The sequence below is a fragment of the Mobula hypostoma genome, chromosome 8, assembly GCF_963921235.1.
Source record: "Mobula hypostoma chromosome 8, sMobHyp1.1, whole genome shotgun sequence".
NCBI classification, from domain to species: domain Eukaryota; kingdom Metazoa; phylum Chordata; class Chondrichthyes; order Myliobatiformes; family Myliobatidae; genus Mobula; species Mobula hypostoma.
In genome coordinates this window covers 152,530,674-152,547,979 of record NC_086104.1, presented here as the reverse complement: position 1 = coordinate 152,547,979, position 17,306 = coordinate 152,530,674, and the positions used below count along the sequence as shown (strand labels likewise).

Sequence of the window (17,306 nt, the reverse complement as noted above, 5' to 3'; positions counted from 1 at the left end):
CGGCAGAAACAGTTCCTTTTGTTCAGTCTCTGGGTCTGCAGTTTTTCACTGGTTCTTTGCATTCTACTGAGAATGCCCGCAAGAAAAATGAATCTTAGGGAAGCATGGCGACGTATCGCTCGTTCCTTATGTGTCGTATCGTATGACGGAGGGGAGCATCGTCTTTCCATGACCATGATTGTCCTTGCCAGTCGTTTTCTACAGAAGTGGTTTGCCATTGCCTTCTTCTGGGCAGTGTCTTCACAAGATGGGTGACCCCAGCCATTATCAATACTCTTCAGAGATTGTCTGCCTGGCGTCAGTGGTCGCATAACCAGGACTTGTGATCTGCACCGGCTGCTCGTACGACCGACAACCACATGATCCCATGGTTTCACGTGACCCATATCAGGGGGCTAAGCAGGTGCTACACCTTGCCCAAGGGTGACCTGCAGGCCAGTGGAGGGAAGGAGAGCCTTACACCTCCTTTGGTAGAGACATATCTCCAACCCGACACCCTAGCATCACAGCACGTGATGTAAAAATTACCGTAAGTTAAAATAAATAAAAACATAAATAAATAAAGTGAAAAAGTGGAATAGTGAGGCAGTGTCCATGGACCATTCAGAAATCTGCTCTTGAAGGGGAAGAAGCTGTCCTTAAAACATTTAATATCCATCGTCAGGCTCCTATACTTCCTCCCCGACGGCAGTAATTGAGAAGAGAGCATGTCCCAGATGCTGGTGGTCCTTAATGATGGATGCTGCCTTTCTGAGGCACCAATTTTTGAAGGTGTTCATAATGGTGGGCTTTGACCTTTAACCTCTTCTCACTTGCCAATCACCTTCCCCTGGTGGCCCTCCTCCTTCCCCTTTCTCCTACGGTCCACTCTCCTCTCCTATCAGGTTCCTTCCTCTCCAGCCCTTGACCTTTCCCACCCACCTGGCTTCACCTATCACCTTCCAGCTAGTCTCCCTCCCTCCACCCCCCCGTCTTTTTATTCTGGCACATTCCCCCTTCCTTCTCAGTTCTGAAGAGTTTCATCCCAAAACATTGACTGTTCGCTCAGTTCCATAGATGCTGCCTGACCTGCTGAGTTCCTCCAGCATTTTGGAGGGAAGGAGCACCTTATATCTCCTTTGGTAGCGCTGTATCTCCATCCTGCCACCTTATATATACTTTGTAGATACATGTACTTTGATGCTACCTTTAACCTAAACTTCGCGCTTTGAACATGAAGAAAACAGCAGGGCTACAGGCCGGTTGCCCCACCTTCCTGCAATAACGCCACTCCCTTTAATAAATAATACATCTGCTAATCTGACTTGAGCACGTTCAGCAACTGAGCTTGCACAGCTCTGCTGGGTAGGAAATTGGGAGGCTCGGTAGCCTGACGCTGTTACAGACCCAGGGACCCAGGGACCCGGGTTCAATTCCGCTGCTGTCTGTAAGGAGCTTGTACGTTCTCCCAGTGACCACATGGGTTTCCTCCGGGTGCTCCGGTTTCCTCCCATAGTCTGGACACACATGGGTTAGCAGGTTAACTGGTCACGCGGGATGTCATTGGTCTCCAGGAGGACCACAACCTTCTCGTTGGGTTTCGTGGATTGTGTGCCTCAATGACCCGGAGAGCGAAGTTAACTGGAACCAGGGCTCTGTGTGTTGGTTCTTAGTAGGGTCACCTCTGCCAAGCAGGTGAAAAGAGTAAACACAAAACACCCTGCAGATGCTGGGGTCAAAGCAACACTCACAACACGCTGGAGGAACTTAGCAGGTCGGGCAGCATCCGTGGAAATGATCAGTCGACGTTTCGGGCCGGAACCCTTCGTCAGGACTGTAGAGGGAAGGGGCAGAGGCCCTATAAAGAAGGTGGGGGGAGGGTGGGAAGGAGAAGGCTGGTAGGTTCCAGGTGAAAAACCAGTAAGGGGAAAGATAAAGGGGTGCGGGAGGGGAAGCAGGGAGGTGATAGGCAGGAAAGGTGAAGAAGGAATAGGGGAAAACACAATGGGTAGTAGAAGGAGGTGGAACCATGAGGGAGGTGATAGGCAGCTGAGGGAGGGGGCAGAGTGAAATAGGGATAGGGGAAGGAAGGGGGAGGTGAAAAGGTAGAGGCCATACTAAGAATGGTCTATTGGTCCTCCAGGTTTGAGGGCTCGGCTCAGGGCCAACAACTCTGACTGGCCAAGAAAAAACAATTGTTATAGAAACAGCAGTGAAGAATCCTTCTACATCTGACTGTGACTGAGGACCCCGAGGCACACCTGGGACATGATAGAGAACGTGGCCAAGAGCAGAAAGGGATAGAAGACTTTCTTTGCTACCCTAAACACCAGTGGGTTAACGGGCAGTGAGTAAGTAAGGCGTAACTGGGAGGTGCGGGCTCACTGAGCCAGAAGGGCCTGTATTGTGCTGGATTGCTAACTAAAAATAAATGAATCAGACAAAACATTGTAAAGATTAACTCTGGTCTGGGTGAAGAAATTCTTCCTCCCTGACTCGTTATACAGCATGGGGACAGGATACAACACAGGCACGCACGTGTGCACACACACACACACACACACACACACACACACACACACACAGAGGCAGAGCCCTAACGATCCAGCTCCTTACCGCGGTCTTGGCCCGAGGACTACTGGGACCTCCCGGAGGCTCTTCGTTGGCACTGACGCGCAGGTAGGTGTTGGGAGAGTTCAGCCATCGGCTCTTCTCCTTCTGCTGTTTCTGACTGTGATGCCTGAGCGGGTGGTGCGGAAGATCGTCCTCCTCGAAGGTGAACGCGGTGACGGTGGCCGGGATCTCCACCTCGCTCTTGTGCCTTGTCTTCTCCTGAACGATCGGGTGCCTGTATGCGTAGCCAGTTCGGTACCCCTGGTGACACAAGAGAGGTCAGTGATAACAGTGCCACACCTGCGTAGTCAGTGAGTTAAACCTACCGCTGCTTCAATTACACTGTCGCAACTGTTGTGACCAGGTAGCAAGATCGTAAGACCATAAGATACAGGAGCAGAATTAGGCCACTCGGCCCATCGATTCTGCTCCGCCATTCCATCATGGCTGATTTATTATCCCTCTCAATTCCATTCTTCTGGTTCCTCCCCATCAAGCTCTGCTTTAAATATTCTCAATGCCACAGTCTCCACAGCTGTCCGTGGCAATGAATTCCACAGGTTCACCACTCTCGAGCTAAAGAAATTATTTCTCATCACAGTTCGAAATGACGTCCCTCTATTCTGAGGCCATTCCCCCGGTCCTAGACTCACCCACTATAGGAAAGATCCTCTCCGCATCCACTTGGTTTAGGCCTTTCCAATATTTACTAGGTTTCTATATTCTCATTCTCCTAGTCTCCAGCGAGTACAGGCACAAAGCCATCGCATGCACCTCATATCTTAACCCTTTCATTCCTGGAATAATTCTCCTCTGGACCCTCTCCAATGCCAGCACATCTTTTAGATAACAGGTCCAAAACCGCTCACAATACTCCAAGTGTGGTCTGACCAATGCCTCATAAAACCTCAGCTTCACGTCCTTACTCTTATATTCTAGACCTCTTGAAATAAATGCTAACATTGCATTTGCCTTCCTTACCACTGACTCAATCTGCAAACTAACCTTTCGGGAATCCAGTTCAAGGACTCCCAAGTCCCTTTACACCTGATTTTTGAATTTTCTTCCCGTTTAGAAAATAATCTATTGCTTTTATTCTTTCTACCAAAGTACATGACCATACACTTCCCTACACTATATTCCATCTGCCAATTCTTTGCCTGCTCTATCAATCTATTCAAGTCCTTCCGACGAGTCCTTGCTTCCTCGACACTACCTGCTGCTCCACGTATCTTTGCATCGTCTGCGACTTTGGCCACAGAGCCGTCAATTCCATCACCCAAATTGTAGACGTATAATGCGAACAGGAGTGGTCCCAGTGCCAACCCCTGTGGAACACCACTGGTCATCTGCAGCCAACCAGAAAAGGCTCCCTTTATTCCCACTCTTTGCCTCCTGCCAGTCAACCAACCTTCTACTCATGCTGCAATCTTTCCTATAATACCATGGGCTATTATCTCGTTAAGCAGCCTCGTGTATGGTCCCTTGTCAAAGGCCTTCTGAAAATCCAAGTAAACAACATCCACTGACTCTCCTTTTCCTATCTTGCCTGCTATTTCCTCAAAAAATTCTAACAAATTTGTCAGGCAAGACTACCCCCGTAAAGAAACCATGTTGATTTTGGCCAACTCTATCATGCGCCTTCAAGTACCCTGAAACCTTATCCTTAATAATGGACTCCAATATCTTCCCACCACTGAAGTCAGGCCAACTGGCTTATAAATTCCTTTCTTCTGTCTCTCTCCTTTCTTAAAGAGTAAAGTGACATTTGCAATTTTCCAGTCCTCAGGAACCATTTCAGAATCTAGTGATTCTTGAACGATCATGCCTTGACAATCTTTTTGGCTCCCTCTTTCAGAACCCTCGGGTGTAGTCCATGTGGTCTACAAAAGAAGTTCCCCACACAAAGCTACAGAGAACTGTGCACAGCTGAAATTCAAAGGACGATCCTGTTGGACCTGACTCATGGCCCATGATCTCACAGCTGAGCTGGATGTTAATTTTTAACATTTATTTCGAGATACAGCGCGGTAACAAGACCTTCTGACCCATCGAGCCCAAACCGCCCAATTACATCCATGTGACCAATTAGCCTACAGACAGCTTTGTCTTTTGTACGTGGGAGGAAACCGGAGCACCTGGAGGAAACACATGCTCTCATGGGGAAAGTCTGCAGGTGCTGGAAATCCAAAGCAACGCATTCAAAGTGCCAGAGGAACTCAGCAGGTCAGGCTGCATCTATGGAAATGAATGAACAAGCAACTCAGGACTGAGAGGGAAGGGGGAAAATGCCAGAGTAAAAAGGTAGGGGGAAGGGGAAAGAGGCTAGCTGGAAGGTGATAGGTGAAGCCAGGTGGGTGGGTAAGGACAAAGGTTGGAGAAGAAGGAATCTGATAGAAGAGGAGAGTGGACCGTAGGAGAAAGGGAAGGAGGGGCCCATGGGGAAGTAATAGATAGGTGAGAAGAGGTCAGAGTGGTGAATAGAGGAAGGGGGGTGGGTGAGAATTTGTTCACCAGGAGGAGAAATATGTATTCATCCCATCGGGTTGAAGGGTATCCAGATGGTGTTCCTCCACCCTGAAGGGGGGCCTCATCTCGGCACATGAGGAGGCCACGGACCGACACGTCAGAACAGGAAAGGGAATGGAAACGTTCGGCCTCCGGGAAGACCCACTTGTGGCGGATGGTGCAGAGGGTTTTCTTTCAAATATTAACAAGTTGTTTATGGCTGCAAGGGTAAACTCGGTGGATGGAAGGCCCCTGGAGGGGTACTGTAGAACAGAGGGTCTGAGGGGTACAGGACATAGCTTCCTGAAAACAGAGTATGCTGAAAACACTCAGCAGGTTAGGCAGTGTCTGGAGAGAGAGAAAGAGAGAGAGGGAGAGAGAGGGAGAGAGAGGGGAGAGAGAGGGGAGAGAGAGGGGAGAGATGAAGGGGAAAGAGAGAGGGGAGAGAGAGAGGAGAGAGGAAGGGGAAAGAGGGAGGGGAAAGAGGGAGGGGAGAGAGGGAGGGGGAGAAAGGGAGGGGGAGAGAGGGGAGAGAGAGAGGATAGAGAGAGAGGAGAGAGGGAGGAGAGGGAGGAGAGAGGGGGTAGAGGGGGTAGAGGGGGGAGAGAGAGGAGAGAGGGGAGAGAGGGGAGAGAGGTGAGAGAGGGGAGAGAGAGGGGGAGAGAGAGGGGGAGAGAGAGGGGGAGAGAGAAGAGAGAGGGGAGAGAGGGGAGAGAGGAGAGAGAGAGAGGAGAGAGAGAGGAAGAGATAGAAAGAACTGCTCTTCACTTGACTCACCAAGTTGTCAAGCATCCTCATCAGAGCCTCAAACTCGTGCTCCCCAATTCGGCTCTTCTGCATTGGTCCGAAGGTAGTGCCTGCCCAGCCCACCGAGCCCAGTTCATGAGGTTTGTACTTGTCACGGTCCAGGAGGATGACGTTATCTACTCCACCGGCGCTGGAGAGGGACGAGACCTGCCAAAAAGCAACGAGAGGTCTTGCTGGGACACCGGAACGTTTCTCTGAGTGTACACTGCACCCGAGCACAGCTCACCGTTCGTCTCTCACTCAGGGATGAGCACACTTGCACTGTTAACAGTTCGGAGGAGGTTCACTGGGTTGCTTCCCCCTGACAGGGAAATCACTCCGCGCAGCGGCACAGAAACAGGCCACTCGACCCTTCTTGGTTAGTACTGCGGGTACGATGGCATTGAAGGCTGAGCTGCAATCAATAAACAGCAGGTATTGCTGTTGTCCAGGTGGTCCAAGGCCCAGTGGAGAGCTGGTGGGTACATTGTTTTGTACTGCACTACACTGCTGCTGTGTGGCGTGTGGCCAAGTGGTTAAGGCGTTTGTCTAGTGATTTGAAGGTCGCTAGTTCGAGGCAGAGATGTGTGTCCTTGAGCAAGGCACTTAACCACACATTGCTCTGCGACGACAGCGGTGCCAAGCTGTATGGGTCCTAATGCCCTTCCCTTGGACAACATCGGTGGCGTGGAGAGGGGAGACTTGCAGCATGGGCAACTGCTGGTCTTCCATACAACCTTGCCCAGGCCTGCGCCCTGGAAACTTTCCAAGGCGCAAATCCATGGTCTCATGAGACTAACGGATGCCTATATAAAATACTGCTGCCACAGAACAGTAAATTTCATGACGTACAGTAGGTAAGTGTTAATGAACCTGAATCTGATTCTAGTCTGTGCCAAACTGTTATTCTGCCTAGTCCCAATGACCTGCACCCGGACTAGAGCTCTCCACACCTCTCCCATCCATGTACAAACGTACTTACCCACACTTCTCCAAAGTGTTGAAATCACACCCGCATCCACCACTTGTGCTGGCAGCTCATTCCACACACGCATCACCCTCCGAGTGAAAAAGATCCCCCCCTCAGCTTCCCCTTAAACTTCTCACCTTTCGCCCTTAACCTTAACAAAGCGGCACTGTAGCATAGTGGTTAGTGCAAATCTTTACAGCTCCTCTGTAAGATTGGGGTTCGATTCCCGCCACTGCCTGTAAGGTGTTTGTACATTTTTCCTGTGACTGTGCGGGTTTCCTCCGGGTATTCTGGTTTCTTCCCACGTTCCAAAGGGTTGGTGGGTTGTGGGCATGCCATTTTGGCACAGAAAACGCGGCAATATTTGCAGGCTTCCCAGCGCAATGCTCCCTGATTTGATTTGATGCAAATGACACATTTCACGGGGTTCCGGTGTACTTGTGACAAATAAAACCAATTTTTATCTCATAAACACGAGAAAGTCTGCAGATGCTGGACACCCAAAGCAACACACACAAAATGTTAGAGGAGCTCAGCAGGTCAGGCAGCATCCATGGAGAAGAATAAACAGTAGACATTTCGGGTTGAGACCCTTCATCAGGCCTGGAAAGGAAGTGGGGGGGGGGGGGTCATAGATGCCAGAATGAAAACGTAGGAGAAGGGGAAGGAGGATAGCGAGAAGCTGATAGGTGAAGTGAGGTGGATGGGAAAGGGAAAGGGCTGGAGAAGAAGGAATCTGACAGGAGAGGAGAGTGCACCATGGGAGAAAAGGAAGGAGGAGGGGACCCAGGGGGAGGTGAGAAGAGGTAAGAAGCCACAGCCAGGTCTTTTATCTCTCTTCCTTTTCCTATCCTATGACCTCTAGTTCTGGTCTCATCTAACACCAGTGCAACACTTTCAGTACGCTGGATGAACTCAGCAGGTCGGGCAGCATCAGTCAGAAACGATGAGTCGACGTTTCGGGCCGGAACCCTTCGTCAGGACTGAAGAATGAAAGATGGGGAAGGATTTGAAGAATGCTTGTAGCTTCAGTTGAACTGGTCTTTCAACTGATCTTTCATCAGTTTCTAACTGATGCTGCCCGACCTGCTGAGTTCATCCAGTGTACTGAAAGTGTTGCTTCGATCATAGCGTCTGCAGATTATTTTGTGTTAACACCAGTGTAAAAAGCCTACTTGCATTTTTCCTCTCTGTAACCCTCATAATTTTGTATACCTCTATCAAATCTCCCCTCATTTTCCTGCTCTGCAGGGGGAAAAAGTACTAACCTATTAAACCTTTCCCTATAACTCAGGTCCTCAAGTCCCAGCACTATCCTTGTAAACTGTCTCAGCACCCCTTCAGCCTTATTGATGTCTTTCCTATACTGTAGGTAGGTGCAGGAACTGCAGACAATTCTCTAAATTAAGCCTCATTAACATCTTATAAAACTTCAACACGAGCTGAAAGATTTTCTTTTAAAAATGATCTGATTTGTCACATGTAAATAGAAACATCGGAATACACAGTGAAATGTTAGCATCATCAGCCAACGCAGTTCGAGGACGTACCGGGGGCAGCCCATCGGCATTGCCACGCTTCCAGTGCCAACATGGAATGCCCACCACTCACTAACCCTAACGCTAACCCGTGTGTCTTTGGAATGAGGGAGGAAAGTGGAGCACCCAGAGGAAACCCACACGGACACGGGGAGAACGTACGAACTCCTCACAGGCAGTGACAGGAACGGAAACCCAAATGCTGGCATTGTAGAGCGTTACGCTGACCACTGTGCTACTCTGCACCCGTAACGCCACGCCACTTACATGAACGGCGTCGGCACGTACAATCAAGCTTCTAGTTCCGATAACTACAGTGTTACTATTTCAATAATATTTGAGTAATCTTGTATTTATATTAATATTGATTTATAAAGCATGCTCAAATAATTCACTTCGAGTTGTATGTATAAATATGTGAATTGCATAGGTTATCACAGCGGTCCCCAACCACCGGGCCGCGGACTGGTTCTGGGCCGTAAAGCATGTGCTACCGGGCCGTGAGGAAACGATACGAGTCAGCTGCACCTTTCCTCATTCCCTGTCATGCACTGTTGAACTTGAACATAGGATTGCCAACTGTCCTGTATTTGCCGGGACATCCCAAATATTGGACTAAATTGGTTTGTCCCATACAGGACCGCCCTTGTCCCGTATTTCCCCCGCTAAGGTAGAGCGCTCCTATGAAACCTTTTGTGCCAAAATAGCATGAAACGAAGAAGCAATTACCATTAATTTATATGGGAAAAATTTTTGAGTGTTCCCAGACCCAAAAAATAACCTAACAAATCAAACCAAATAACACATAAAACCGAAAATAAATAACACTAACATATAGTAAAAGTAGGAATGATATGATAAATACACAGCCTATATAAAGTAGAAATAATATATGTACAGTCTAGTCGGGAAGATGAAGGCAAAACCGATTTGTGGGAAAAAAATCGGCGTGTATGCGCATGCGCACATCACATGCGCAGACAGGTGCCCGCGCAAGGCCTAATGGTCATTGTAATCTTTCCTGGGGTAAAGTGTCCCGGGATTTGACTGCTACTTTTGTCCCTTATTTGGGAGTGAGAAAGTTGGCAACCCTAACTGTAAAATACATGTTGAGGTGAGTTTAACCCTACTTGAACACCGCCCCCCCCCCCCCCGGTCCGCCAGTCCGCAAGAATATTGTCAATATTAAACCAGTCAGACTACCATGTGATGTGGGCACGCCTCGATTAAAGTAAACACGAAGTTAGACTCACATTTCAGACTCCCATGTTGTCCTTTGAATTAGTTTAATGTTTTGAAGTTACAAAACATAAGATACGGCAACAGTTTACTTTGTCACCATGTTGAATGTTTCAGTTGACGGGAGTGGGGGGGTTACATCTGGTTGTCGGAGAATTAATTGGCAAATCTACAAAGGAATCTAATGGGACCAGGAGCCCAGCATGCCCCACACATTCCTTACCTGTATCTCACAGGCTGATTGAAGGTGGTAAATTTTGTAGAAGGCCTCTTCCACAGTCTCACCGAGTGCTATCACACCATGATTCCTTAGAAGTAGCACCTAAGAGGAAGATGATTAAAAATGCACGTCAGTTCTCAACAACCAAATCCCCCACCAGCTGGGTGTTTTCTGCACAGAACACGGTGATGGGAGTGCCAGCAGCCCTTTCCATCTGTAATGTTATCGGCTGGGAACTGGCCTTGGCTGCAGTTTTCCAGTGTTTGCAGTGCAACCTTGGAAGAGTTACAGTAAGATCATACATTAAGTATTCAACGCCATATTTGTTTAGAGATATAGCACAGTTACAGGCCTTTCTAGCTCAACGAACCCACACCGCTCAATTATATCTATATGACTAATTAACTTATTAACTTACGTCTTTGGGATGTGGGGGAGAACCAGAGCCCTGGGAGGAAATCCACATGGTCACTGGGAGAGCGTACGAGCCCCTTGCAGACAGTGGTGGGTATTGAACCCATGTGCTGGCCTTTATAAATCAGAACATTGAGTATAGGAGTTGGGATGTAATGTTGAAATCGTATAAGGCATTGGTAAGGCCAAATTTGGAGTATTGTATACAGTTGTGGTCACTGAATTCTAGGAAAGATGTCAAAAAATTGAGAGACTACAGAGGAGGTTTACTAAAATGTTGCCTGGGTTTCATCTCCTAAGTTACAGAGGAAGGTTGAACAAGTTGGGTCTTTATTCTTTGGAATGTAGAAGGTTGAGGGGGGACTTGATAGAGGTATTTAAAATTATGAGGGGGATTGATAGAGTTGACGTGAATAGGCTTTTTCCATTGAGAGGTGGGGAGATTCAAACAAGAGTTGAGAGTTAAAGGGCAAAAATTTAAGGGTAACATGAGGAGGAACTTCTTTACTCAGAGAGTGGTAGCTGTGTGGAACGAGCTTCCAGCAGAAGTGGTTGAGCCAGGTTCGATGTTGTCATTTAAAATTAAATTGGATAGGTATATGGACAGGAAAGGAATGGAGGGTTATGGGCTGAGTGCAGGTCGGTGGGACTAGGTGAGAGTAAGAGTTCGGCACGGACTAGAAGGGCCGAGATGGCCTGTTTCCGTGCTGTAATTGTTATATGGTTATATAGCTGCTGCCGTAACAGCGTTACGCTGACCATGACGCTACCGTGCCGCCCCCAGAGCATGACATGCCTGATGCTCTGTAGAATTGCGCCTGCTGAGACCTGGCCCGTGCTCCACCAGTGACCAGTGATCTTGGATTGGTCGATGCTGTCCAATATTCAGGCCTAGCACGGATGCTGTAGGCCAAAGGGCCTGCCCCCGTGACGTGCTAGCCTTTGGTTCACCCTGTATTCTGCGAGTCCCAAGCAGCAGTGAAACCTCCTACACAGCCTGCCCACTCTTAGGAAGCCCTAATGCTGCCTGAGGTCTTTGAATTACAGACACATTGTACTAAAGCTGAGAGGAAGTCAGCAGCTGCTACACGTTCTGTACAGGACGTGTCCTCAAGAGACTATCAGAGCTCCAAAAGTCACAGTAGCAAGTTCCCTGAGCACGATTAATTCTTTATCTGACTCTGCAATGGTGCTAAATGTTACGGCGTTTCATCCACTATATCTCAACCAAACTCTTTCTGTCTTGTCACGTTCAAAGTAAAATATATCATCAAAGAATGTCCAAGCTACCTTACAGGGAGAACAAATAGAACCAATGAAAAGCTACACAAACACAAAAAGATGAAAAATAACAATACACTCAGTGGCCAATTTATTAGGTACACCAGCTCATCAAATCAGGCAATCACATGGCACAACTCAATGCATAAAAGCATGCAGACATGGTCAACCGGTTCAATTGTTGTTCAGACCAATAGAACTGGGAAGAAATGAGACCTAAGTGACTTTGACCACAGAATGATTGTTGGTGCCAGACGGGGTGGTTTGAGTATCTCAGAAACTGATGACCTCCTGGGATTTTCACCCACAACAGTCTCTCGGGTTTACAGAGAATGGTGCGAAAAACAAAAAAATGTTCAGAGTGGCAGCTCTGTGGGCAAAAAGAGAACACCTTGTTAATAAGAGAGGTGAGAGGAGAATGGCAAGACTGGTTCAAGCTGACAGGAATGTGAATGTAATTCAAATTATGCAATACTGTGCAATACTACCAACACTTCTAATCTGGATGGTGTGAATGTGCACCCATTAGTGCATAATATTACGGTAATTCTTGCACCATCATCTTATCAGCGTGAACTTGTAAATCTTGTATATCTTATTTCTTTGGCATGCGTCTGTGCGTCTGTGCGTGTGCGTGCATCCGTGCGATGTTGGCGGGATGTCTTTTTCATGCCTTTACAGGGCGCGGAGTGAGAGAGTGAGAGAGAGAGAGATTGAGACAGAGACTGTGTGGCGCACCACTCCTCACACAGATATTTCGCAGTATTTTTTTCCCTTTATTTTACGAGGTCAAAATGCAATCTCAACACTCAACCCGGCACGGATGGAAAGCGTACTCGGGAGCGGCTCCGACTGGATTCGAACCCGGGAACACCCGTTCCAGAGTCCGGCGCTGATGTCATTGCGCCACCAGCCGGCCCGTATATCTTATTTTTAAGGTAAATTTTTTTTTTATTCCTCTTACTTCTCCTCTGATATTTACAACTGTGCACTTGTAATGCTACTGTGACACTGCCACTTTCTCTGGAATCACTGAAGTATCTATCCATCTATCTCAAACAACTACGAGCTACAACAGTGGGGTGCTGAGGAGCATCTCTGAACACACAGCACTTCGAACCTCGAAGTGGATGGGCTACAGCAGCAGAAGACCATGAACATACAGTCAGTGACCACCTTATTAGCTATGGGAGGTACCTAATAAAGTGGCCACTGAGTGTAAATAGATAATATTGAGAACACGAGCTGTAGGATCCTTGTAAGAGTGCCTATAGGTTGTAGAATCAGTTCAGCATTGAGGTGAGTGATGTTATCCACATTGATTCCGGAACCTGATGGTATTATCACCTAGGCTGCAACCAGTGAATGTAGAATATAACACCAACTGCACAGAAACCTGATGGATGGATTTAAACTGCAAGTTATGGGACAGACTGCAGGGTCCCAGGGGGCAGTGAGCCGAAGAGGAAAGGGCGGTGACAGATGGGGTGACAGATTGTAAGGAGGGATCGTGGTTGAGGTTACTTGAAGGAGAGTTTGAAAGGAAGACAATTGATTTCAGAGCTGTGAATGAACGGGAACGAGGCAGAGAAGGGTATGGGACAGGGATGGGTGCTGGGACCACTGCTTTGTGGCCAGGGCAATAACTTAAACATACTGTGAAAATGACCAAATTTGCAGATGACAGCCATGTGAAGACATCATTGAGAATGCTGGTCGGCAAGAGGGAGGGAAGTGATTCAGGAAAGGCAGCTAACGGGGCGGACAAGTGGCAGACGGAATTAGTGATATGGTACAATTTGTCAGAAGGACAAAGGAGAAACTGTGCAATGTAAAATTTGTAAAAGGTGATCCAGTACAGGACGTCCTATGTCTACACGTGCTTAAATATCAGGGCAGAGTAAAGGTGAATAAAGTCCACTGGATACTGGGATTCATACATGACTAGACAATGGTCAAGTACAGGGAGTTTATATTAAAACCGTCTTCATACACGACTAGAGTACTGCATCCATTTCTGGGCACCGCACTTTGGTAAAGATGTGAAGGTCTAGACAGGGTACAGACAGCTTTTGATAGATAATGGTTATAGAAACATAGAAACATAGAAAATAGGTGCAGGAGTAGGCCATTTGGCCCTTCGAGCCTGCACCGCCATTTATTATGATCATGGCTGATCCTCCAACTCAGAACCCCGCCCCAGCCTTCCCTCCATACCCCCTGACCCCCGTAGCCACAAGGGCCATATCTAACTCCCTCTTAAATATAGCCAATGAACTGGCCTCAACTGTTTCCTGTGGCAGAGAATTCCACAGATTCACCACTCTCTGTGTGAAGAAGTTTTTCCTAATCTCGGTCCTAAAAGGCTTCCCCTCTATCCTCAAACTGTGGCCCCTCGTTCTGGACTTCCCCAACATCGGGAACAATCTTCCTGCATCTAGCCTGTCCAATCCCTTTAGGATCTTATACGTTTCAATCAGATTCCCCCTCAATCTTCTAAATTCCAACGAGTACAAGCCCAGTTCATCCAGTCTTTCTTCATATGAAAGTCCTGCCATCCCAGGAATCAATCTGGTGAACCTTCTTTGTACTCCCTCTATGGCAAGGATGTCTTTCCTCAGATTAGGGGACCAAAACTGCACACAATACTCCAGGTGTGGTCTCACCAAGGCCTTGTACAACTGCAGTAGTACCTCCCTGCTCCTGTACTCGAATCCTCTCGCTATAAATGCCAGCATACCATTCGCCTTTTTCACCGCCTGCTGTACCTGCATGCCCACTTTCAATGACTGGTGTATAATGACACCCAGGTCTTGTTGCACCTCCCCTTTTCCTAATCGACCACCATTCAGATAATAATCTGTTTTCCTATTTTTGCCACCAAAGTGGATAACTTCACATTTATCCACATTAAATTGCATCTGCCATGAATTTGCCCACTCACCCAACCTATCCAAGTCACCCTGCATCCTCTTAGCATCCTCCTCACAGTTAACACTGCCACCCAGCTTCGTGTCATCCGCAAACTTGGAGATGCTGCATTTAATTCCCTCATCCAAGTCATTAATATATATTGTAAACAACTGGGGTTCCAGCACTGAGCCTTGCGGTACCCCACTAGTCACCGCCTGCCATTCTGAAAAGGTCCCGTTTATTCCCACTCTTTGCTTCCTGTCTGCTAACCAATTCTCCACCCACACCAATACCTTACCCCCAATACCGTGTGCTTTAAGTTTGCACACTAATCTCCTGTGTGGGACCTTGTCAAAAGAACAAGCTGTTTGACAGATCAAGAACCACCAAAATCAATAATCTTCATAGGGAACTACAAACAGAATTCTAAGACATGGAGTATGTATTTTAGTATAATAAAGGTTCTGCATTTTCTTGATTAATTCCCATTGTACAATCTTGCCAAACTTAATTAGATGATAAAGATTGCTCGTTCATGTTGAAAGATCCATAGAGAAGAAAGAGAAGCAAAGGTTATCTGTTGGTTATAGGAATCAAAAAATCTTCAGGATTCAAATTCACTTATACCACGTGTATAGCGAGACTTATGGTGAAATATGTCATTTGCGTTAACAACCAACACACCCAAGGACGTGCTGGGGGCAGCCCGCAAATGCCCCCACACATTTCGGTGCCAGCATACCATGCCCACCTGCTCAGCAGAACAACACACAACACAGCAAGCCACAAAGCTGTAACAGCCAACCAATAAACACAAGATTTTCTGCAGATGCTGGAAATCCAGAGCACCACACACAAAATACTGGAGGAACTCAGCAGGTCAGGCAGCATTGATGGAAATGAATAAACAGTCCACATTTCGGGTCGAGGCCCTCCTGCAGGAATGGGGGAAGATGACAGAATAAAAAGTGGTGGGGAGGGAAGGGAAGGAGGATAGCTGGAAGGTGATAGGTGAAGCCAAGTGGGTAGGGAAGATAAAGGGCTGGAGAGGAAGGAATCTGATAGGAGAGGAGAGTGGATCATGGAAGAAAGGGAAGGAGGAGGCAAAAGGTGGGGCTCTGTGTTTCACGATAAACTCTTCGTAGTGCTCAGACGTAGCTGCCTTGTCGCACTCTTTTCCCCCTGACCTGGAACATCTAATGATTAAATGCTGACCGCTTGACTCGCAAGAGAGTTCTCCGTGATCCTGACCACAGTTTACATACCACCAAAGGCCAATGTTAAGCAGGTATTCATGGTACTAAGTGCCACCATCAGCAAATAAGAAACAGCTATCTCTCACCTTTCAAACCATTGTCAGGGGTTTCAATCAGGCCTGTCTGAAGAAATCACTGTCCAAGTCATCATCTACCTATCACCTGCAGCACAAGGGGTCGATTATACCACGATGTGGAATGCCTACCGTTCCATGCCTTGACTGCATTTTAGGAAATCTGACCTTCTGGCTGTCCTCCTCCCCCCAATGCATACAGGCAAGGGCTAGAGAGCAAGACCCCAGGGGTAAGGACAACAAAGAGGTAGCTGCGGGAGGCAGAGCCGCAGCTTTGAGTCGGTGGACTAGGTCGTGTTTACGGGCTTATCAGAGGAACTGAATGAATATACCACAGTTGTCATGGGCTTTATAAAAACAGCCGCAGATGAGTGGGTCCTCGTAAAGTCATTCAGGATCTTCCCCTTCCAGAAGCCCTGGATGAACCATAATTTCCGCAATCTGCTGATGGCCAAATCAGTGCCATTCGGGTCTGCTGACCAAGTAAGTTACAAGAGGTCCAGGTGGAACCTTTGGAAATCCATCTCACATGCAAAGTGGCAATTCTGGACCAAACTTGAATCACTAAAGAATGCTTGACAGCTGTAGCAGGGCTTGAAATGCTATCACCTCCTACGAAGTGAAACCAAGCAACATAGATGACAACAAGGCTTCTCTCCTAGATGAACTCAATGCCTTCTATGCTTGCTTTGACCATCAAAACATGGAGGAACCCATCATGAACTCCCACAGCCCCCAACGACCCCGTGATTTCGGTATCTGAGGCTGATGTGAGGGCATCCTTCAGGAGGGTGAACTCACAGAATCTGTCTGGTCCAGACGGGGCACCTGGCCGAGTACCAAAGACCTGTGCTGATCAACTGGCTTGAGTGTTCACTGAGATGCTTAACCTCTCAGACCAGCACTCTGAGTTATCCATCTGCTTCAAGCAGGCTTCAATTCCATTGGTGGCTAAAACGAACATGGTAACCTATGTCAATGACTATTGTCCAGTAGTACTTACATCCACTGTGATGAAGTGCTTTGAGAAGTTGGAGATGAAACATATCAACTTCTGCCTGAGAAGTGACTTGGATCCAGTCCAATTTGCCTACTGTCACAACAGGTCAACAGCAGATGCTGTTTCATTGGCTCCTCACTCAACTCTGGAATATCTGGACAGTGAAGATGCATATATCAGGATGCTCTTCAGTGATTGCATTGCATTGCTTCACACCATCATCCCCTCAGAACTAATCAATAAGCTCCAAGATCACCTGCATTGGTGCACAACAAGGCTCTGTGCTTAGTCCCCTGCTCTACTCACTTTATACTTACGACGTGAGATGATTTGGCAAGTCATCTAAAATTTTAACCAACTTCTATAGATGTGCAGTGGAGAGTTTACTGACTGGTAGCATCACAGCCTGGTATGGAAACACCAACACCCTTGAACAGAAATGAAGCCCTGTCCACCACTGAGCACATCGACATGGAGCAGAGCTGCAGGAAATCATTATCCGTCTTCAATGACCC

At 47.6% G+C, this 17,306-nt stretch overlaps 1 protein-coding gene across 5 annotated transcripts in view; it reads right to left on the bottom strand.

Annotated features, from left to right (window-relative positions):
- add2 (adducin 2 (beta)) overlaps positions 1-17,306 on the bottom strand; it is a 149,177-nt gene that overhangs the window by 17,242 nt on the left and 114,629 nt on the right. For all 5 annotated transcript variants that reach the window (XM_063057087.1, XM_063057086.1, XM_063057084.1 and 2 more), the window contains 3 exons: positions 9,857-9,955; positions 5,878-6,054; positions 2,596-2,853 (listed from right to left, as the gene is read on the bottom strand). In XM_063057087.1, the coding sequence (XP_062913157.1) occupies positions 2,596-2,853; positions 5,878-6,054; positions 9,857-9,955 (534 nt within the window). The remainder of the gene's footprint in view (positions 1-2,595; positions 2,854-5,877; positions 6,055-9,856; positions 9,956-17,306) is intronic.